This window comes from Echinococcus granulosus (assembly GCF_000524195.1).
Source record: "Echinococcus granulosus chromosome Unknown EG_S00018, whole genome shotgun sequence".
Classification (NCBI taxonomy): Eukaryota; Metazoa; Platyhelminthes; class Cestoda; order Cyclophyllidea; family Taeniidae; genus Echinococcus; species Echinococcus granulosus.
In genome coordinates this window covers 576,470-601,589 of record NW_020170398.1, presented here as the reverse complement: position 1 = coordinate 601,589, position 25,120 = coordinate 576,470, and the positions used below count along the sequence as shown (strand labels likewise).

Here is a 25,120-nt window from a genome sequence, read left to right as displayed (position 1 = left end):
ATTCCAGCGAGTTTTAAAGGTCTATTTACAAGTGATAATAACTAATCAGGGAATCGAATGTTACGCGAGTTTTCGGATGCTTTAGAATGCTTGTAATTTAAACGCGATGGAAGGGAAACTCCGAAAAATTTAAAACGGGACCGTTTTTGTAGACTTAGGGATGCCCAATATTGGTGTACTACTGCTTGACATATTGTGAATGAAATAGGAAATGTCTGTCCAAGAATGCTGTAGACGCTTTTCAATTATAAAATCAAGTATTAGTTGTGCATACTGACTGTGCGTTGTAAAAAGAATAGAAAAGGCGACGGCAATTAACTGACCCACCTACTAGTAAGCAAACGACCAGCAGCCAACATTAGTGACTGAGTAATTTGTGAATTAATGTTTCTTTAGTGTTAGAGAAGGGTGTATGATTTGTCCCAGGCAAGCCGTTAACCATCACTGCTTACGCGTTCAGTCTTAACGAACCATTACACTTTGAGAATTCGTCTCCGAAAATTCAAGTAGATTTAAACCAAAAAATGGAGCAGTTTACGAATAAAATAGAAAGTAGTAAATATGCTAGATGAGTGGTGGTGATACTGATCCATAAAAGTAGCTTAATCATGGTGTGAGAGATGTGGACAACTCTCGCCTACCGGTAGGTGTCCCTTCCTTAGCTGGACCGCCCCCAAATTAAGCGCATGAAACAAATGGGGGTCAGGTAACAGCTTTGCATTAACAGTGGGGAGACCTCTGGAACCACCAAGCACCCATGCACAGTATTAGAACAGTCTATCAGCATATCGTCCCTATTTGATCCCTCCTGCTTTACCTCATTAACAATTTATTTCAGTTTTTAATTACAGTCAATTTTTGACTAGGTAATAGATCCTCTCCACTGACCACTAAAATTCATTCGTCAGATCTCGCCATTCCGCTTCCTGAACTCGACGCTCCGCATTTAACAAGCAATTAAAATATTTACTTAGACACTGCTGCGGCGATTTTGAGCAATTTTAGCTGCCCGAAGCGGACACCTTACCTTCTATACCAAACCATCTATGATCAAACCATCTACCTAGAAGTAAGAAATCTTTGCAATTATCCTCGAGTTACTCTCGCTAATACCATAGGGAAGGGAGGTCTGTAAGGTGGGTTTCCAAGGCAATGGCTTTGGTATAGCCTGCTACAAAGACGTTGTGTAATTAGGGGTCCGTTATTGAAATGGCATTAATCCATCGGTATACCAGTCCACATTGTGTCTTTAAACCCTTTTACTTATTTTTGACCCTCCACTATATTTTAATATGCCGGATGAGTCAGAGCAATGAGAAGAGGTTCAAAAGCCCCTCCCTTTAAGTGTGTATGGTATTTGGGAAATGTCCAGTACGTGGTAGCTAATCAACTTAAAAATAACTTTAAATAGCAATTCTGGTATTGCATTACAGAAATATACACTGGTCGCATTTATTGGCGCCTCTAGAGCCACTTTAGGAAGGCCTTTTTGTGGACACGAATAGGCGCGAAATAGAATGGACATTTGGGAGACAAAAGTGGGATGGAAAGGGAGAGGTGTCCAAGAGCTAGGTTCGGTTGTTTGCCTCTAGAGTTAAAATGGATTAAAGACCGTAATGGCTCTTTTTACGTATTTCATCCAAAACCCTCGTAGCCTTCGCGATGTGATCATCAAAATACTTCCTGGCATTACTTTTCCTTGCTAAAGAAAGTTTACGCGTCTCATTAGAATGCGTAAAAATCACTGACTTCTAAGAAAGCGCTCCTAGAAGTTAGATGAAAAGGTGAAATTAATTTGTTACGATTGTGCTCTGCTTGCATGAATGGCCCAACCCAACAATAGCCTGGCGCCTAGCTAATTACAGGTGGGCATTAACACAAGGTCTTGACGAGAGGGCACGGAATGGGAAGAGAAGGTGAGGGGAGGGGGGAGGAGGTGAAAGACTTAATGCGTTTAGAAGAAGACTCTTCAAAAGCCTGTTATGATGATGTGTTAAGGCGGTCAATCAGGCTCGCACCTTTATGTTCTGACAGAGAGGTGTAAGGGTAAGTGGAGGGGAGGCGTTATAAACCACTTGGCCACCCTTCCGGACGAGTTAAGCGCCTAAAGTAGGCCCATGCGCCTTATTTACTTTGACTCTCTTGAATTACCACCTTCGCGTGTGCGGCTAAATAATCTTTGAATGGAATTTTTAAGCCCTCAGAGTCAGTGCTAATATTGCAAGGCATTTAAAATTTACAATGCCGAAGTAATGGCTGATAGATTGAGCGATCTTTGCCATCACCACAGCAATTCGGTTGAATTCATGGCCTGTGGTTGCATTAACACAGGATTGCCACTATCATCACATAAGCGCAATATTTAACTTCCCTATAATTTGCTCGACTAAAATATTGCAAATTCATTCATTTATTTGTTCCATTTCATTGGTTCATTGCATTACTTAATTCTAGACTGGGCTTACTGAAGAGGCACAATAAAATTTTATCTACAGGGTGGCAAATATAACTTAATTTTTTTGGCCTCCACTTTTTCATCTTAACAATACATTTCCATTCTAAGATTCGCATTTTTTGCCTACATTTTTGTGGGCAAAATGCTTTTATAGATTGGAAGGGTGAGTGAATGATTAGCCTAATACTAGAAACGCATAATCACCATCATTCGTCTTTTTTCTCAGATAAAACTGGATCAAAAACTGATTGGTAACTAATTTGTTTATTATAAAACAGTCAGTTTCTATGTGCATACTGAGTTTGGTAGGCAAATGATAATGGTAGACTAACCTAGCAAAACTATCCTAACGCATTTATGAAAGGTGGCATTTTGCATCACTCCCTAACAATGACTTAGAGGGTCGCATTGTTCGGATGCTTTATGAAGCATGGATTAATGTCAGTCTATGGACATATCAGTCTATATTTGTAGTTTACTTCAATCCGCCGCTGGATTGCAGTACGCAGATTGAACTTTATGAATGTAGTTCTAATCTGTCTGTTTTGAGAATTCCGATTCCATTCTAAAGCTCCTTTGTAAAAATTGCAGAGTATTTGGAGAAGGGACGGTACACAGTAGTGTAACTATTTGTCTAGAATAATTTAAACCGGTGGTTTCGATTATGAATGACTCAGACATACCGTAGATTATCTCCAAACCATCTATCTCGCTACCCATGCCCTACTTATAAAATAGACATCACTCCATCTCCACAGGGCAAGACTAGTCTTTCTGTGGGTACCGCATAGCACACTGCAGACGCAATTGTTCGATCACGAATTGTTCACTTCATGTAGACTTCAACAACATTTGCGTCTAAGATCCATCGACCTGATTCGATGCTGCTCGATATGTCTTGATTTTATGCAAGCCAAACGCCTCTTTTGGTCACAACCATCCAGCCAGTGGAGGAAGATACCATTCTTATACCAACGACACAGCACAGCAACACGTCCCCATACCTCAAACCGCCGCAAAGCCCAACCTTGAGAAGATTTGTACTTTATTATTGGAAGGAGGATGCTGTCTCGTCCTCATCCTCGGCCTCCATGTCGCCCTGTTGATGTTTTACCATTCGATGCTTATCAAACTTTTCTTGGCACAAGGGTTGGGTAATGCCATGAAAACGTGCAAAAGAGAAAAGAAAAGGCAGCTTCTAGGAGCAAAGTGATACACTGAAAGCAAGCCAATTTCTCGTTGAGCACTTACAATTGCAATAAAAGATAGGCATAGAGCGCAAATCAACAGGCAGCATTTACCAAATTTCGATGATGTAGCATAAATTCGCACTTCTAGTGCGTCTTAAACAATAATACCTATGTGAAAAGGTGATTTTTGGGATGCACAAACAAATACGAAGTATCAACCACCTCACCTAATACATTTTTAATGTGAGTGCAGATGTGTATGAAACTGTCCTCTAGGGAGTGATTCAAGCCCCATAACACACATTTTTGATTTTGAGAAATTACTCTCTTTTAAGTAAGACGTCTTAACATTAGACTTGGCAGAAGAATTAGTCATTAATTGTCATCGATGGTCCATCGAGCTTTTTTTACAAAAAAATTTGGTAGGTCATTTGATATTAATCTGGCTGTTGACGACGAACTGTGCTAATTACCTCCCTCTTTCTTACCTGTGCCAAATAGGCAAGTGCATTAGCATTTTTAACTGCCTTTTGTAATTTCGTCATTCCGGTTTAAATTGCGTTTACTCTTTTGTATAATCTTCATTGTTCTTCACATTTCGCTGTATTTTATGAAAAAAAGATTTTGACTGCACAATGCAAATATACGCTCGCTGGGGCTGTCCGCAACCACAGAAATCGTTCCTACTTTGACTTCTTTGAGGCCTTCTTTTCGCGTTCAATTTTCTAACATTCTAGAATATCGTGATCTCCCCCAATCTCCTTGATCGGCCATGATAATGTGCAGATAGACTTTAAGCGTTCTAATAATCACTATGTGATCAAGGCCAATCGATGCTGCGAAACTAGGGTCCACCCTGTGCCCCCAGAAATCTCCATTGGTCGACCAGCTGTCATGTAGACACGAGGCCTGTCCCCTGTCTATTCACATGTGTCGGCAACTAGAGACTTTCCTATTGTAGCTTGCTTTCCTGAAGACTCGGATTGGGAGCACAACAGGATTTAGGCTCACTCACATAAACACTAGATCATAACAGAATTTTAAACAGATTTACCGCAAAAGTGTCACCGAGTTAACGAATGGGGTGAAGAATGGCTGGGCCGAGAACGGTAACATTGACATTCTACTTGTTTCTTCTTGTTGTATTTTCTTTCAAAAAAGCGATATAACGCCTGCAAAATGAGTCACGCAAGTGAAGAGCGAAAACAGAATTTAAAAATCCAAAATAAAGAAGGTGTATGAAGGAGACAAAAAGGCTACACCATGAATCCAAGGCACCAGCATATACCCGAATATTCTCTCAAACCGACTTCTTGTAGATGTGTGACATGGTGTGAATCCTGTCTGCCAAAAAGAACAAAATTCCACAAAGTGTACACTACAGATTTGGCAAAAAGACTAGACACACATTTCGTACATTTATTTAACAAGCACTTTAGATTACATTTAACATTCCACCTGTAAATTGGTTGACTTGAAATTCCTAGAAGCCAGACTACTGGAAAATCCAGAAGCAGATGTTGAGAGCACAGCACACCCGTGTTGTTAATTGATCCTTCCCTTCGGTTCTTCCTTTTTAGTTGTCTCATTCAACATAGGCCGATTTTAGAACAAAAATTTTGGCAAGCCGTGCATAATAGTGTCAGATTTAGCCAGTTCTATTTAACTTTGTTGCGAGTGAATCATTTCCTTTAAATAGGCATCTCTGGCTTATGATACCCAAAACTTATGGCTCATTCTCTATTAAAAAGGGTAAATATTGGATTTTCCAATGTTTGAGGACAGCAAAACTACTTTCCTTACCGTATGTCAACATGATCCTGCGTTTGATATGATGACACTAAAGGCGGGGCATTTCAAACCGTAGATTGGTTAAACACTTAATAATTAGGTATTTATCTAATCACCTTGTAAAAGTGACCTTAAAATGAAGACAATGTGTAGAAATAAAAAAAATGGAAACTAAACAATCAATTAATTATACAGTACATAGCTGACAAATTTGTTTTAATTTGTATGAACCTTGGTTTTCTCAAAACGAATTGTTTGATTCGTTTACGAAATTATTTACTACTGTTCCTCTGAACTTCGTATTTAAAAATCCAGTCTTAGTTTACCATGAACACTGTCGCATAATAGTCCAGTTGCAGAACATACTAAATTACACCCCGGAAGTTTATCCATGACTGACCTGCTGTGAGACTTTCCCAACTTTCTCTCGGTATGACTAATAAACTCAGATTTTACTCCGCAACGTGTCACTACACTCCACGCATTTGTCTATAAGCGCATCTCGGAAAATGCTTCAGAGCACAAGCACTTCAAGTAATTCATACACACACACATGCTTACAAAGCACAACAACCGGCGGCGCCATTTAGTTCGTCCAGATGGGAAGGCACTGCTAATCGTGGCCTGAGTCGCAGAGACGGCGGTAGCGGCGGCGGCACTGGCGGCGGTAGTGGGAGGCGGTTTAGGTGGGAGGGAGGGAGGGCGGGAGTGAGGTGGTCTAAAAGCTTTCGCGTGTGCTGCAGTCCCACCAAAAGACGAGCGCGTGTGTGAGGAGGCGAGGAAGAGAGAGGGAGCACGTGTGTGTGTGTGCCACACTTGCCAAATGTGTGTGAGATGGTAATCGGGGCATGGGGCTGAAGGGGCTGCAGAGGTTCCGAATTTCGTGCTATTCCCTATGGGAAACACGGCCACTTTTGCGGAGAGGCAGAATGTATATTTTGTCTCTACGCATACATCCAACCTTTCTCGGAGATTTCCAGTTGCATTTTATTGCTTTTATTACGGTAGCGGGTTTCAAAAAATTTACATATACATCTATGTGCGTTAAAACTTTAACGCTGCCCCTCCTTTCATCAATCGGCGTGCCAAGATTGGGGCATTTTTTGAGCATACTTTTTCTTGAAACAAATTCGACACTGAACGACACAAAAGTAGGTCATCTAGGTAGTTAAAAATTGAAAAAAAAGAAAACAGCTTAAGTGGGCTATCGTTGCAAATGTATTTCACGAAAGCAAAAAGAAAGCCTTGATAACATGGTTGGCCCTCACGTAACTGGTATGTACGATGAACATCACTTTCCAAACCCCGTATTATGCTTTATATTTAGAACAAAGGAGGGCAGATCAAAGTTAAGAGATAACCGGACTCACATTTTCGTCTTGGATCAACAGACACGACCGAAAATGTAGTTAGGCTAGCGATATTATCAAGCTTTCAAAATAGGATTCGATAGGATGTATATACATAATGCACACTTTCAAAGGTAGCACAAATTGACGCGTAGTAAGATGATCGGACAGAATGGCTAGACAAAACTAGTTTGTCCGCAGCCGCAAGGGTCTGTAACACGAGAGGGTGATCGGCTAGAGGACGGAGTCAGCTGAAGAGGAGTGAAGGAAGCAGTTGAATTGTAGTTCAGGGAAGCAGAATTGAGGTCATCAGGAGCAGCTGTCTGTGCCGATGGGATCTGGTAGTCCTCTTGATATTTCTTTCCAACATTGTTGTAGGCAGCTAGCAATGGCTGTTGCTGTTGACGACCAAGAGTACTAGTTTTCGTTGAAGAGCAGTGAAGCAATTCATTGTATGACTTTGAGGGAAGAAGAGCGCTATACGTTTGGGTTCTAGATGGTGATGTGGTGGTTACTGGAGTCTGGGAGGCATACTGAGCCACAAGGGGAATAGAGCACATGGACGACTTGGCGACAGACGCAGTGGGAGGACGTGGCCCAGACACACAGGCGGTCCCATAAATGGGACCGAAAGAAACCTTTTGTAAGCTATCTCCATGACAAGCAGGTATCATGAGATTGTTCTTTTGAGTAAGAAGAGGGGTCATTTGGCTAGCATCGTCAGTGTAAACCGCGCTTCCCATAAGTTGTCCGGTTGGCGATATGGTGAAACTATTCTCCGATCCAGGCGGTACTGTTACTAGCATTTGGGATTGGATGTCAATCTGTTGAAGGGAAATGCATTTTGCGCTTAGACAAAAGAGGCTTGATAAGTCATTTACCTTTTAAAAATGATCCGAAACCAAATGAAATTCAACAATTCTAGTAATTTACGGACATCGTCTCTGACAACGTAAGGAAAACCAAAAGGTCATCCAAATATGTAATTCCACGTATGAAAAAACTTCAAACATGCTCGAAAAGCTAAAGTCAAAATGACCAAAAACGACCAACACTTATTTTATAAGCTCCAAGTCTTTTTGATGGAAACACTATCTGGGGTAAAAGGAGAATGCAGTCAGCACAACCTGCAAATTATTCATCTTAGCCTTATTAGCTCTCACTCAAATTAATGAGACCAGTCTTTTGTCCCATCAAGACAACAAAACACAGCAAAGCATTCATTACAATCAAATGTGGTCAGAGAGTTGAGAGCCATTTGAAAAGAAAGTCATCGAATGCGATGTCATGTCATCTATGTCAGACAACAAAGTGGACTGATCATGGAAATGATTGAATAGTCAAAGTATTCATTAAAAATCCGACGTTAAAAACTCGTGTCTGAATGATGTAATTGAAGGAGAGGAAAAAATTTACACGATTGTCTGCATAAAGTCAGCTCAATTGGCAATTTGTCAGTTTCGGAATTAAGTTAAGGAATACTAAGTGTCAAGTGGTTATTCCTTGCTTTTAAATAGTCTTTTTGATTCATCAAAAAACTTCTGCAGATAACCCTTCACCACGGAATGGTAAAGTAAATGATAGAAGGATGGAGTACAACCGGTTATCAAATGTTTGGAATGTGGGTGACAGGAACAACTTGGGAAATTTGAAGCCTGTGTACGATAATTGACCACAAAGCTCGAAACGTTGCAAAGATCAGGAATTTGTCATTTTAATGCCTATTTTTAAATCATTTTCCGATGCAGTAATAGGGAGAAAGGGAGGAACGGAAGCACAAAGGCGAGATGGATGGGTAATCGCTACGCTACTGGGAGGAGAAATGTCTTCCTTAATGCTGCACTTCTCACGTAATGGAACAAAAACGCCAATAGAAGTTATGAGTTAACCAAAAGGTAATAAAATTTCCTAGCTAGTAATTATTTTTGTATCTCTCTAGCCAGCGAAACCACAATTTTACCCAGAGACACTAACGGATCAAACTAAGGGAATGTATTTTAATAACTAAATCTCATTCCTGGTGGTAAAAAAACGGAATTTTAGCGTATACAGTGCTTTTGGTGTAGAATTAATGCCCAAAAGGAGACATTCTTATCGAATTTGTTTGTGAATCATAAAACTCCCAGACATGTTTCCACTCCATTCAGTTAAAGAAAAGAAAGTCCCTTTCCATTACACCGAGACTTTTGACTGTTAAAACAATGCCATTCACTTTACCTTACGCTGGGAACTAAAAGGTAGGCACGCCTCCACAGACTACTTAAAAAAAGCTCGCGATAGTGTGATTTGCAAGACCTCAGAGCATTGCTTTCATTCAAGTTAACTAATAATCCAACACTTCATTTGAATTTGATAGGTAATTGCAGATTAATAAATCGTTCTCCCGCCAAGGTAGAAGAAAAATTGTGTCTGGGTCTGCCCTTCCCTCGAGGTGCACCACTTACTCCCGATGATATGAGATATTATCTTTGACAACCACATATATTCAGCAACATGGATAAAGATGGTGGGACACAGAAACAGAGTTATAGAATAAATATCTGTTTAAAGGAAAAAAGATGGTGGTACTTTTTACTGATCTAATTCACAAAGTTAAGATGTTGTAAACATAAATAATGAGTGAGCAAGTTTGCGGTTGAGTAATTAAACTTGATTAACCGCATAGAAGACGGGTCGTACCTGTTGGAAAGTCTTTAAATTTAGAAGACTTCAAGTAGACGTGGAGACCCCCCTTACTCATCAATCGAGGCAGTAAGGCAGTGAGACACGTCTTAGAAACCAGTAAAATTAAGTCGATTTTTAGGATGTAAAAAAACGCCTTTTTCGATTTTATCGCTTCCTCCCCACCCCGTCCCCCCCCCCCCACAGGCGTCTTCTCTGGCGGTAGCAAAATCATGTTCGCAATGTCTGGCGAGACACCACAAAAGCTCTTTGCCCAATTTAAAATCAAAATAGTTTGGGTCAGGTTCTAAAAAGTTCTCTGTCACAATAGGAGAGATTAACTAGTAAAGTGGTCAAATTAGGGAGTAAGCAGAGTTTTGCACTTACACAGGGATAGAGATCCGTTTTGAAGGGAGGATAACGACCAATGGTAGTAAATTTTCCAGCCTTAGGGGAAAGGTCGTGCAGTGTCACGGAGATTGGAGCGTTAAGACCACTTGTCTGCGATTGAGGTCGGTGATGATCTGAAACGAAAGCGAAACACCTGAAGACCACCTTGTTTGATCTGAAAATTTCCCTTTTTCTCTGGTATTGTTTGAGAATTTGAAAAATCTCATAGAATTAACTTTTGTTTAAAAAGAAGTGGAAAGGGAATTACGACGGAAAAGAAAAAGAAATTAACCATGGCCTACGACATTCCAAATTCCAGCTGGCCATTTAAGACTAAAATATTAGCAATTCTACGGCAGTGGAGACTACTCAAATCTAGTGGGTGAAACCTCTCTCTTGCATATTGCAAAAAATTCCAAAAGAAACGCGTGTAAAAGGGAGGTGAGGAAAATCTCTTTTGTCAATCTGAAGTTAATTTTACAAATACAAATCCCGAAGTTGAGTTATTTTGCTGACTACACTCAGAAGGTAAAGCATCTTTAAATTTATCTTGAACTCACTCTCGTCAATCACAGGAAATAGCTTAAAGGATGGAAGAATGCAGGAGGGATGATGTAAGGGTAGGAGAAGGCGAAGAGGTGGCGAGGTGAGACAGAGACGATGGCATCACCCCGGCGAAAGAGACGTCAAAATAACTGAGAGGGGAAGATGGGGGTTGGGGGAGGCAGTGGGGTTGAGAGGAGGCACGTAAAGGGATATGGGCGTGGGAGCCAGCGGCCGTCATTGACACTCGCTGGGTGAGGGAAATAGGGCCATCATTGTTGCAGCCGTAGCTGCTCTTCTGCATGAAACTGCTTCTAATCACACTCATTTTCTCCACATTGGCATGCACGCAGTAAAACGGGTCGGTGATAATTATCTCCCTCTCTCTCCCTCCATGTGATGAAATATTGTTAGAGAAAATACAAACTTTCGAATGTACCCACGGTTATGAATTGCCAATTCTTCAGCCATACTGCACCGCTCAACATTAATCAACAAAACGCCTACCATCTCGTGATTAGGATACCAAAATTAATTCGTTGAAGGAAACTTCCCTGCCTAAAACTTCGAATATCATTTATCCCACTTCGAGAGGATTACAAACTCCAAGGGAGCTATTAATCACCTTAGTATTGTGTTTATTAGACCCAATGCATTTGTTCATTACATTCGTTTACCTGGTTATTGAATCGAGGCCTTTGTTTTGATTAGCATGATGAAATAGTTTATTCTGAAGAAATTTGCGTTCAAGCGTGAATATTAAAAACATAACACTCACATAGCTGCCGAAATCACCTCACATTCACAAAAAGTATGGTCTTATCTATTGTGAAATCTGCATCCACCACCGTATGAAGCAGAAGCCACCCCACCATGGAAAGCTCCTTTCTCATCATTACAAAGCCTTTGACACAGCCGAGCTCAAAAATCGAGATGAAGAGGATGAAGGAGATGGTAGTCGGACCAATCGCACATTCACAACCTCTGAGGTTTCAGACATCCCTAGTACCTTCTGGCAATAATGTACGACACTATATCAGTTTTTGTTTCAAACGAAAATATATATTAAAGCTGCAAATTATAAAGAAACGGAACTCAGCCTTTTTGTGCAGTTTATAGATGACTAGGTTAAAGGAAAAGACTACTTTGCATGGAGTCAACACCATTTAAGATACATAAAAGTTTGGGTGAAAATATTTACTCTTCTGTCAGTTTACTCAAAAGTTTATATCTGTTTTAAGACCCAAACTTTGTATTGAGTAATTGGTATCCTCAGTCTAATATGCAATAGTGATAAAGAAGCCGAGAGGAACACTTGTTAATAGAAGCATTAAGTTAACCATATTATCAGAAGTATGATCATGAAAAGACCTGTTAATCGTAACAAATCTGATCAATCGTCAAATAATTCACTTCCAATGTGACACATTGTTGTAAGAAAAACAACACTCGTTGATATGATACGGATCACTAGTAGCTAAAGCAATGGTGCTTACCTTTGACGATGAAATTTTTCATATGTGTACACTTCTTCATGAAGAGAAGAATAGCCAAGAGGATAACGCAGAGGATGCAAGCCATACACACTAAAACGGCAATAACTGTAACATTTCTGTGCTCCCAACTACTGCCTACACCTCGGTTGGATGTTGTAGAAGATGGTCGTTGAATTGTACCAAGGATGCGACCTGCTGCAGTTGACTTCCCTGGCTGTCGCTTCACAGGTTCCTCCACCATTCGTGACGACTTAAATAATGATACCGACTCTTGGTGCCTCGGTGTACCCAGTGATGTAGTGAAATCCTGCAGAGGGCTTTGAATAATCACACGTAGGGGAAATCGCTTCGTTAGTCGGTGGATGATCTCCTTGGGGTTGTCCTGAGCCAGCAGATTCAACGAATACTGACCGGGGGGTGGAGGTGTTATAGATTTCTTCTTACCCTTCCTATTATCCACCTTAAGGCATAGTCTGCTTCGGTCCTCACTGAGTTCAAAGTTTGGATTGCTGTCCAGACTTACAGTGGCATTTCCATTACCGCTGAACTCTTCGTCATCATCGGTGAATGCATAAGGAAAGGGAACGCAAATGGGCGGTCTACCTTGAAGTTTGTCCGAAGGAATAATCACCTCAGCAAGGGGGACTCTTTTTTTATCTGGTGAAGCCAGTGAAACCATATAGGGCGCGTTGTCATTTTTATCCAGGATGGTGATAACAACAGTTGCTGTGGAAGACGATGGGTTGATATTATTAGTTCGAAACCGTCCAGGGGATCCCGAGTAAGCAACAACTTCCAGCGTCACCTTTGGTGTTTGTTCACGATCCAGTGGACGTTTCGTGCGAATAACGCCAGAATGCCTGAAAAATAGTGTTTTATAGTTTTAGGGCTACCCATTCTTCAGCTTTTGCCCAGTGGTTGTGAATAATCCAATTGGCAATGAGGATACGGAAGATTACGGCCAAAAATAGATGTAGGATTAATTTCCACTTATTTGTGACAAGAACAAGAGGACACTTGACAGAGAAGAAATTTGAGGTACGGGATCCTTTTTAAAAGCAAATGAGTAATAAAACGGGAGCTTACCTCTATGACTTGAGAAAAGCTAGAAACCGTGGATCATGCAAACATCAGGAAGTTCAGCAATCACCTACTTAGATAATATCAGAGCGTGCACAAATCGCCCAAAGTTAATGTATTAAACTTTTAAATAATTGCTTGAAAAGTGTAGATGTACGCACAACAGACCTATTTTTTGCTTTTTATAGTTAGATTATCAGAAGAAAGCAAAATGAAGGATGAAGTGATGGACCTATTGGCGCATTTTTTTCCACGTGACAACCCCAACTGATTTAAACCACTGACTTGAAAAAAGGAAAGAAGGCAGTGCATACAATCAGGCAGTAAATCAAGTAGAATAAGCCGAACTAGCCTGTCAATAGTGAAGAAGTGAAGGGCAGCAGTAGTAGAAGCAGTCGAAGTTGTGGCACTAGCAGCTGCAGAGGAGACAGCACTGTCATCACCTGGCAGAGGCACGGTGGGTGTCCGCAGTTGATAGCTGATGATACGATTCTCGGGCAGACTGTCAGCATCAGTGGCTTCAACTCGACCGACGATAGTGTGACTTGGCATGCTTTCTGTCACCTCAAAGGAGTAATTTTGGTGCAGCATTGTGGGTGGGTTGTCATCCAAGTCTTTTACCTGTTAAGTATACATCGGATAAACTAAAAATGGTCCACAAGTGATGCACATTTGATTTTACAAAAAGAGTAGCTCAAGCGTTTATCAAGTTGAATTTGTTTTTCTTACTTCAAAAGGGGCTTGTACAACTTTCAAATAACTTTTCATGGATGTCCTGGTGAAGTTGTGGTTTAATTCGACATTTGCATTCAGATTCGTGAAACTCTAAATCGCGGGGCACAAATCTATTCGACATCATCTGTTTTCCGTTTTACCTCCAGTCACCACTAGATGACAGCGGCTAGGCACCTGATGTTTACTATATGGAGTGAATCGCAGAGCAAAATGTGGCCAGTTTTAGCAACGTTTTTGCCTTTCCCGAGTTCAAGTTTTACTACTACTACTACTACTGCGGACGTCACTTTTACGATAAAATTAGTGGGAACTACTTTCCATTGCATTCCATAATAACTTAATCGGTAATCGCATTGACTTAAACAAGTTTGTGACATTGTTAGGGTAGAACATGGAAGGCGCGTAATCACGCAAATTGAGGTAGTGGGAATAAAAAAAAGCAGCCTCTATAAGGAAAGTGGAACGAAGTATTAAGTAAAGGTAACAACCGCAAAAGGAGTGGAAGTAATTGGTTTTTGAATGATTAAAACAACTAAAAGTCATCGCAACTTCATACCGCCACGAGAAATTAAACAGAAAATTGCTCTATTTTTTGATAACTTCCCGTACTCATATGGAAAGGGGCTTACTAACAAAAAACACCCATTGGGGAAAAAATTAAACAATGAATGATGATGAGAGTCAAAGGGTATTTTTCGGGTGATAGAAATCGGAGCATTTAGCTATCTGCCGAGAGTTGGAAGTGCGGCATTCCACGCTGCTCTTGCTTTGGGCTTACCGTCTCCACGTTTCAATAAGCGCCATCTTCTGGCACGAAGGACGAAGTCACTCGACCAAGTCGAGGAAATGTGTAGCTCCCAGAGGTAATGACTGCTTGGCGTTAAACATGAATTTATAATGCACACCCTACAATCCCCAGATTAGTACCTCTACTTTGAGACTTTGCTTTCAAAAAGTCAAACATCTTCTAAACGCATGCCAAGCAGTTAGTATAATGGACAAATCTAGTACCCGGATTGATGACAATGCATATGAAGTTATTTAATTCCATTTTAATAGTGTCTCTGATGAGGATAACTACAGCTCTACAGGTTTCTGTTGGTAACTCGAATTTCCTCTTTTCATGACCAATTCTCAAACATTCCAGAGCACTTCCCTTTTGCCCTGTCATCAGGTACTCTCCTTATTGATCATTGCAAGGTGAAGGCCATCCAAAATGGTATGAGAAGATTTACCACTTGAAAGAACTGCATCAGTGAATGGAGTGGGCACTTGCTCGGCATAAAAGGTTTCCATACAGACGTTCTTATGTCTCATTTGCTCAGGTTGAGGTCTTGACAACATCCGTGCTCACACTAATTTACTGAAAATTGAGATCACGAAACACGGAAATTGATACGAGAAGCATTTAAAACTTCCGCACATTTTTGCAAATTTTAAAAACAGTAAGGCTAGCTGGAGTAAAGAGGGTTTTTTATAACAAAAATTTTTCTTTATGAACACAATTTTGGAGTACTAACTGAATGACTGCGTGTATTTTGTAAGAGGAGTGAATCACCTTAATATAGTTTGATCACATAAAAGAAAGAAGAAATTCACTTAAAGTACAAAGAAAAAGAGTGGAAAGGATTTTACTTTTTGGACGGTTGGTAAGATTACCTATAGGAGCGTTTTATAGAATGGAAAAGGTAATTTGAAGGGCATACACAAATTATAATCAAATGGGGATTTGCGTTTATAAGTCTTGTCAACGTCTTTGTTAAAGCTATAACTGCCTTTTGGAGAAAAATCACACTTTAAAATATGGAGGACAATAGTAATAGATTGGGCATTAATGAGTCAGTACACAAATCTAGTGTTGCCATGACAGGTTGAAAGAGGGCATTAATGGTCCCTTGTATCGGTCAGACCATGCTTCCGTGGTTTGATAAAAACGGCTAATACGAAAGGGGAAAATAAACCTCTAGTTTCTATGATATGCAAACACGCCCATTTCCGTAAAGATGATCAATTGGTATACATAATTAGGTCAAACGCTAAATCTCCTGAATTTAGGCTTAGGAATTCCCTCTTTTTAATTTTAAAAAGTAAAACATGAAGAATGTGATGCAAAGGGAGGTACTTGATGATTATAGGTGCTTTCACCTGTCATAGGGAGAAGCTTTGGGTGTTTTAAAGACACTGCTTATCATTCAAAGGGGTGATGTCAGTACAAGGATGCATGCTGTCCCATAACAAATGTGAAAAAGGGTAGAAGCTGTGCCAAGGTATCAAAACAACCACAACCATGAAATCAGTAGATAATAGGCAAAAAGATAGTGTATTTATTCCGAGTGCTAGTTGACCTGGAGCTAAAATTCCTAATTTAGACTGGAAGGACTCTTACTTTATTTTATTATTTCTTTGCAAAGGAGAACAGATTTTTGGCTCATTTAGTAAACTAACGTCTTTCTCTCTTATAGCAGCCTTTTTGTATCTCAACCCAGCAATCATTAGCATTTGGAGCCGTAAAAACTAATACGACTCATTTTCAAACAGGTGACTAGGCAATAAACTTATTCCTTATTTTAACCTAATGTAATTGGTAAATGACTCCCAGTTGGGGTCTGTTTGCCAACACTACCTTGACAGAAATCCCAAGGAGATAAAAGTGGGGTGAGTTTCACTTAATTCCCGTAGTTCTTAACAAAGTGGTCTATTTGAAACACAAAAAGCTTCAATACTGCACGCTTATTAATTTGTACATCGTATAAATTCCTAAATTTGCTACACTAATATCCATTTCTCTTCACTGAGCATCTTTTTTACCGCATAAGCACATCAAGCATACTGAAAAGGCTATAAATGACGTGAAGTGAGATTTTGATAAAAGCCATACGTGGATTTCCAATTAGACAAAGAGGATAAGCCCCCATTTTTAACATAAAAAGGGGTCGATGCACTAATCAAAACTAAAAATGAGAAAAAGGTTAATGAGAGAATCTGATAGAACCTCAATGTGACGAATTTTCACACATAAATAATTAAAGCGTTGTGTTTGAGGGATATAAATCCACCAACTCTCTCACTCTTGTTTCCCATTTAACAACCTGTCAGCTTCGACTGTCCATAAGTTAGGAATAACAAAGTATGATGTTATGAGTTCTCATAATCTGAGAGCCAGAAAAATAAACAAGTAAACAAACTAATACACCGAAAAAGTGATTTTTTTGCCTAGAAGTAATGATAATTGTAATACCCACTATCCGGCCATCCAAAATAGATAGAAAGGCAAAATGAAAAGTAAATTACCGTAATTATCAGCTTTGCTGTGGAGGAAAGAGCCTGTGAGGCGTTCAGAGGTTGATCAGTAGCAACCACTAGTAGGTAGTACGATGATTTCGCTTCAAAATCCAATGGTACACGTGTTTTTAATTGTCCAGTGATTCTGTCAATATGAAAGAACTCGTAATCCTCCTTTTTTGATATTGTCGAATTAGTATCTCCTTCACGATTCCAAGGAGCAAGTGAATAGTTTATTGCAGCGTTCGGTCCGACGTCTGCATCAGTTGCATGAATGTGGGATGTACTCACATATTGCGTAGAAGATTGGCCATAATTGATAAATGAGTCCCTGAAATCTACCAGAGCATTCGCCTCATTCTCTCCCACCGTTCCAAAGAATTGATCTTTTTCAAACAATGGTGGATTATCATTTGCATCCTTAAGGATGATACGTACTTGACTTTGTCCAATTAATCGTGTGGCTGTTCGTCCGTCAACACAACGAACATTAACTAAGTAGCTGGGCGCCCTTTCCCTATCCAACTGAGCCAAACTTATCATCTCGTAAACCTTCCTTCGTTGTATTGTATTCTCACTCCTTACTTCACGCAGATCAAACAGTCGTTGAGGCGAGCTAATTTCACAAAAAACCTCATCCAAACTAGTATCCTGATCGTGGACATGAACGTGGCAAATGACCTTAGGCGACTGGTCGTCCGTATCTTCTTCCCGTTCAAGACTGGCATAGTCAAAGTTGAGTAAATTACCCTTGTTAAAAAATCGAATAACTGGTGGCTGATCATTGGTATTGAGAACTTCCACAGAAACCGTAGCAGTGGAAGCTAACCGTGGTGTTCCATGGTCCTGAACCACCACCTCAAAGTCAAAAGAGCTGACAGCCTCGTAGTCCAGGGGTTGTATAAGTCGAAGGACAACGCCATCTGGAGCTGGAGAGGCGAGGACATGCATTAGAAGGAACTCATTGGGGGGCTTCTGATTTGTCGCAAAATGACCGCCAGGTCGTAGAGAGTAACTCAGACGCGAGTTCTCACCCGAATCTAAGTCGGTGACGCGTAGATGGACCAAAGTCTTGCCAACTTCATTCTCCTTCACAAAAACTTTGAATTCACTCTGCTTAAAAGTCGGTGCGTTGTCATTTTCATCCAAAACCTAATGGAAATGGCGAAAATATGGGTAAATGACTGGAATAGTTAAAAGGGAAGGAAAGAATTCCATAACTTTGTTGGAAATATTACCAACCTCTAAATTATCCTTGAGAATTCCATTAATGACAACAGTGGAATGGTTTTGTTTGATTTCCTGACAGTCATTTGCAACAATGGCAAGATCTAACACAAGCATATATTAAAGCTAGGAACCGGGCTAAAAAAATACATCAATATTTCAAATATCCTACATCTCAACAAAATTTTCATACAATGTTTGTCAAGGCGTCGCCTTGGCTCAGAGAAAGCTCAAGCAATGACGGCAAAGAATGTTTTTTTTCCCACCATAACAAAGAGGAACCACTTGACTTATAATATTCTACTTTACCCTTTAACAACGAGACATTTATTTTGAAGTGCATTTCTTCCGGTAAAAAACAGGATTGTCTGAGTGACGTGTCGGGAAAGTAGATAAAGAATTGCCAATCTCAAGCGACCCAGTGATTAGGCATGCTTGCGTGCTGACCTAACAGCGCCTCTAATTCCACCAAATAATGGAAATCTAAACAAATTGTCATATATCATATTTGTGAAGCGGAAATAGCAGACTTGATACTTCCTTTAATAATTCTTGCCTTCTTGTCGATTTTTAGGTATGAAAGAGTCCTAGTTAGTTTAATCTACTCATCTTTAAGAAGAAAAGACTGCAAAAGTCGTCAGTTAGCATTTTCTCTTTCTGTTATTTTTGCTTTTGCCTACAGGAACTACTTTCTGTTTCTCCTCGATTTACCTTACGTCTTTAAGGCAAGGCGGTAAAGTGGGAGTCCCGTTTTTCGCTCGTAAAAAAGGGGAAGAGACAAAGCACCGATACGAACTACCTGTCTTTAATAAAACGTGGGAGACATAAACTTCAAAGGATATTGCCATAATTTATTCACATTAGAGACACTAATTTGGAAGATATATTACCACATCTCAAAATCACAAAAGCAGTTCTAATATAAAGGTTAGGTTGAAACCATCTCTAGTGTAAAAATCTGTCAAATTTCCTTTTTTTGAGGACTCATTAAAATGACCGGTTTACTTTAACATTAAGTGGGTAGGGTTGGAATGTTATGATAGCATGGAAAAAAAGAGGAGAATGAAAAGGTTTCGACGTGAGGAAGAGTGAAGGAGATATTAACTCCTGTTATTAGTAATCGAGAAACAGTGATGGGCGTATCCGGAGGAAGGTGACGCATTAAAAATGGAAATTTTCGAGGTTTATTCTGTTTTAACGACTAAAATTGGGATTTTACTATTGCTAAATCAGCATAAATTTTGACAAATAGTGCGTGATTTAGAATTTGCGTAGAAAAAAGTCCTGCCTTTGCCATGAAAAATACCCAGTAATCCTACTTAAACGAGATGGTTTAAAAGTCTAAGAAAAGGTTACATTTTATAAACAGAAGGCTGTGTAACCCGAATGATAAGCCGTAAATAAAGCCATCAACTGGGCTTGACAGCTGTCAAAACCCCAAGGAGACAGAGTGGGCTAAAGCTTTGAATGGGCATTGCTAGCCATTAGACAACACCTTTTACGACTATTACCTGGGAAATATATATTCACAAGAGTTTTTATGCCTTCATGATATTAGGGCACCGTCCTAAAAATAGCAGAGTTTAAAGAAAGTCTGTTGGAAGGCGAGAGCCTCTAACAAGTTCTAGGTGTGAAATAACCCTTTCCTGACAAAATACCTTTAAGGCGAGTCTGGTATGCGTGTGTGTGTCCAACAGTTCGTGACTTTTACCCAGGGATGGATACTCTCCTTTTAACCAGGCAGATACGTCTCTTCTTTCAAGTAGTCCGACATCAACCTCAGGCCTTAAAAATCACTACTCCAGAGGAGATTATTCAATTACATAAACGAATTCTTTCTCACAGGCAAAAGTCCTAATTCAATTTCTTTTAATAATACGGTAGTCGAGATCAGAACAAATAACTGAGTCGCGTATATAAATTTCAAGGGATTATGTCAAAGTAATTGACAATTCTTGATAGGGAATCGCTTCTACCTATCAGTCTTATCACCTAATCAAAAAGTTGGACTTGAACTCAACATCTTTTTGGCTTTGAATCACTTGCTGTAGGATCTTGAACATCAAACTGCATTATCTGAAGGTGGAGCTTCGCATTGGACTTAATTATCCAGTACACTGAACTAGATAAAGATGAAGGTTTGGCGATCTAAAAAACACCAGCTACTAATTCCAGCTGTCCATAATGTACAAAAAAAGATAATTAATGAGTCGTGTTTGCAGATAGAGTAAAAACACTCACAACAATTGACATTGAGAGAGTGGTTGTTAAAGCCATGGGTTCGCCTTGATCTCTTGCGATTAAATCAAAGGTAAAGCCACTGACAGTTTCTCTGTCAATTGTTCCAAGAAGACACAGAGCTGGAAATGTCCCATCCCTTTGTGGTGACTCAGTAAGTGAATTTGTGATGCAACGATCGTCTGGTCCGGACAGTAACTTAAAATGTTGTTCCCAAGCTTCCAGTGGGCTATTCTTCTCTACATGGAACAGCAAGTCAGCATTCTTGCCTTCGTCTAGATCGAATGCCTGTGGAAGGGAAATAATAGTTCCTTGTGCTGTATTCTCCATTATCGTAATTACTCCTGGAAAATCATTACCAGCACGACTCAGAGTAAACTCTGGCAGTAGGTTGAATCGAGGAGGGTTGTCGTTCACATCGATTACGTCAATGCGAAGGGCAAAAGTCCCATAACTTTCAACTGTGATACCCAAGAAGACACAGCACGGGAAATCAAGTTGAGATTTGAACGGATTCTCCTTGTATCCATCATCACTATCCCCTTTTGCACAACACTTACGAGACACGGCAGTATGATGGGGAAACTTGAATGGATTGCAAATTTCCTCCCGATCAACGGGTAGCTCGTTGGTCAGTATACGCGAACCGTCTCTAAGTTGTTTGATAGTAAAAGGACGACTTTCCGTCGCATCGGTAAAAAAGATGGCAATTTGTCGAGCCTCATCTCCTAAGATGGACAGTTCGGTTTGGAAGAGTTTAGTTAGATTAATCGAAACGTCTTGAGCAATTCCAGCTTGTGATGGAACATAAGAGGGCAAGTTGGATTTCTGCAGTGCATTTGTCTCCAAAATTTGAAATAATTGCAGATATTTGCAGGCAAAGGTGACGTGAAGTGACCAGAGAATAAGTAAGAAAGTACATCGAATTCGCACCTTCGAATTCATGGTACCATGACTTGAAACTGTAATGATCTAAAAAAAGAGAGTTGGGTTTATTGTTATTTACTCTAGTAGACAGAATCTATCATATTCAATCAAATCTAGCGCTTACATATTGGTATGGATTAGGCTTTTGACGATTTCCCAAGTTTTCTAGCTTCAATTTACTCAGAAAAAGACTCGTTGGTTGGTAAAACTAGTAAAAACGGTGGGTTTTTTGTCGAAAAACCTACAATTATAAATCGTGATCCAATAAAAGTCATTTGGATTAAATAAAAGTAGATTGTTGTAGATTTACACAAGGGGCTACGTCTTGTCAGCGTTAAAAATGTGGGAGATCGCACAAACTGTTAGCGGGACAAAATCTTGCCACAGCGCATTAGACACTACCGTAGGACACGAAATCTACCCACATGATGCATAATAGAGACCTTTCTAGCTAAGCTAGTAAAAGACCTACTTGACTTAAATTAGTCCACCTGGGTGGCAGGCGGTAAGCATTGATGTGATTGCATACACACACACAATAAAGTGGCTATTTCTCTACAAATTTAGGAAGTGGAGGAAACGACTTCACCCCAGGAAGTCAAAAAAGCCCTGCTTATTTAATCTACTCGAGGCGAGGTGGATAGATAGTCAACCTGGCGATTGAGAGTGGTTTAGACTGCTGGCTCAAACAACTTCAATTTCAAAATACTTAGGGATAGTCATTTATAAAAGACGGGAAATAAAATAGAACGGTTGGAATCTGCGTTGAGACATACAGAATTGAGAATGTGTGTACTTCATAACAGGAATGATCAATTGATGGAAGATGTGCACACGGTAGTAGTAAATCCTGTAAATTTTGTAAGGTCAGAGTAACTTAATGTTTAACATCCACTGTGGCATAGGTGTCACAGACACATTCAGAAACGACCACCCACATACCAAGTTTCGTGTCACAGAGGTCATCCAAAGTTGACAGATTTTACAGGTAATTAAAAACTAACATAAATACGCAAAAAGTATGAGCTAGAATACATTACCAGAGTAAATTTAATTGGCCAATAGAGTGTTGTGGTAATTTCGCCTAAAATGTTTTAAATTTGGACTTTCCGACCTATTTATACAAAAATAGAGGGGAAGAGGGGAGGAAACGTATGAGTCTTGAGGTCGTACAAGTTTGATTTTCCGTGGGAAGATATGGCACAACCGAGGAATGGTGGGGCAGGAGGTGAGTACACTGAAATTAAGTGAAGCACGATGATGTCAAAAAGTATAAAAACATCTACTCCGTAAATCCTTTTTTTATTTACACTGAGTCAAGAGGAAATAAAGATGGAGAGAAGAAAGAAAAGAAACAAAAATAGTATATTACAGTTGAGCTGATGCCTCACGAAAAGTGAACTTGGATTGACAGAGTAAAGGCCTTGAAAACTCTCTGCATGACAAACTTTCCTGAATAATAGCCGTTGTATGGAGGCTATGATATGAGTTCTCTTTTTACAAACATCAAGAACCGAGAGTAAAAACGCATAATATTTTGTTTATCCGGTAAACTTAGTCCAGACGAAAATGCTGACTTCAGTGAAGCCTATAAACTGTAACAACCAACTTAATGAGACAACTTCTCCCAGCATTATTGTTATTTCTTCTTAAGAAGGTGAATGCCTTTCCAGATCAAATGACAGCGTCACATAACTCTGCTGGAGTCTCCTTAATGGAGACATGCCAATCAAAAATGAATGTGGATAAAATGAAATCATAGGTGAACACAAATTGTTGAAGGCAAAGGCAAGTATCATACGCAGTGCTTGAAAAAGATCATTCCATTATTTTCAAATGTTATTTTCTTCTGTTGTTGTTATCGTTAAAGAGGAACGGGTTAAAAAAGGTATGGCCACAAGCCACAAAAATAGCCCCTCCCACGAGATGGCGGAAGACAATGGAGTTTTTAGTGTAGCAAAGAGAGAAAGCTGAGAGACGGGAGCTGGTTCACACTTGCTTATAAAATGGATTCTCATAAATATTTACAAAAGTGTAAAAGAGCGAAGAAAAAATGCCTCTAACCCAATTTATCTAAAAGCAGACAAGCTTTCTACTTTCTTTGATGATAGCATGAAACGAGTAAACTAGCCACGAATCAAGAAGATCCCGACAACACTCATATTAGGCAGGGTTTGATAGTCACAAATGAATCTTCGTAATAGAGAACGTTTACTGATCCTCTAGAACCCCAGTAGCCATTCATTCGCCGTAGCCAGCGCGCCCATAAATAAACTGATGCATACAAGGCTTTTGTCTTTTGCAAGTTAAATGGGCTGCGGTGGTACATCCACCGTTTTGCCCGTTTTGCCATAAAAAAGCTTTGTAAGACAGAATCTGTCATTCACATGAATAGACTAAACTTGCACATGTGATACACAAGCCAAAGCCTACATTTCCTACATGTTGAACACTGCAAAGCAACATAAGGTATCTGTAAGTTGTATCTTTTTAGAGTGATGGACGCTTTTACTTGAACTTGAATCGGTATTCACTTTCAAGGAGGAAATGAAAATAGGCGTTTCTTCATTGGCAAAATTACAAGTAGTTATATTGGGGATCCCAAATGCTTGTAAATATTTTTTTAGTAAGTGCTATCAATGGAAGACACGAATTGCAAGAATGATGCAGCGACGGAACAATAACCGCTCACTTGCGTCAAAGATATCCAAGGTCCAGATGTGAAGCAAGGAGGAGCCCCAATTTGGACTCGTGAACTAGTGCGCGCGCTTTTGTCGGCTGGAGGAGGTCGGGTAGGCAGTCTGAGCGGATGTGCCACGACCCCACACGCGCCGTCTCAGATCAGGTTGCACGTACGCATTTCCAGTTGCCCTGCCATTGGCCCAATTCCACGCACGCATCCAAGCGCACACGCACGTCTTAATTGGCCCGCATTTGTAGGGAAACGATGGGAGGCTTGTGAAAAAATGGTACAGATTCTCGCAGTTATGATTTCATTGCACCGGACTGGAGTTGTAGCTATGATTATTGTTACATTTTGTGGGAAAGAGCTGTGACAATAAACATTTACTGTTTATAAGAATATTTTTTGCACAGAACCTCTGTAGAGGTTAGTTACCATTATTATTAACTAAATGATTTCTTTAGATAGTCAACTACTTTTGGTTATTTCGTCAGGCTATTTCACAAGGAATTACTTTTTTTTGGTTTTCATAGAAGTACTTAACAAATGTAGGATATTTACTCAAGGTTTTTGCTATTAAAAAAGAAATGCATCACTTATGACCCAGTACGAAACGTTCGTTGGACGAGAAAAAGAAGGTATGTGAGTTGTCTGATTTGTTTTTGCGCAAATGCTACTAGGGTGTACACTTCCCGTGGTGGTTACTCATGCTACGTACCTGTGATGCAATGATGTTCTTCAGCGTTCTCCATAGGTATGTAACTAAGATTCCAAATAGACAAATAAGTGAATCCGTAATATACTGGGCCCTACTTAACGAAACTTAATCGAAGAAAATGCAGACGCAGTGCATTATAACCAAATCAGTCGTATTTGGAACACAGGCATTATGGTGGAGGATACAAATGTACAAGGGGGTGAAACTTCCTCAAAATGACAAAAATATTTTTTAGATGAGACATTACCATCCAAAGAGTGACCGAGGCTAAAAGATGGCAAAAAATGAAAGTGAGATATTTGAAAGTGTGAACACCTTGAAGGCAGCTTTTTAATAACGTAAAATGTATATATAT

At 39.9% G+C, this 25,120-nt stretch overlaps 1 protein-coding gene across 1 annotated transcript; it reads right to left on the bottom strand. All coding sequences in view use genetic code 11, as the record gives it.

Annotated features, from left to right (window-relative positions):
* Positions 1–1,464: 1,464 nt before the first annotated feature.
* EGR_03472 (Protocadherin-1) lies at positions 1,465–24,799 on the bottom strand (the record flags this gene model as incomplete). The annotated part of the gene is made up of 10 exons (XM_024492721.1): positions 1,465–1,588; positions 5,998–6,329; positions 7,004–7,609; positions 9,834–9,970; positions 11,876–12,601; positions 13,270–13,576; positions 16,982–18,124; positions 20,441–20,725; positions 20,780–21,165; positions 24,766–24,799. The coding sequence occupies 10 exons, from the start codon at positions 24,797–24,799 to the stop codon at positions 1,465–1,467; spliced, it is 4,080 nt and encodes a 1,359-aa protein (XP_024352854.1).
* Between the last annotated feature and the right edge of the window lie 321 nt (positions 24,800–25,120).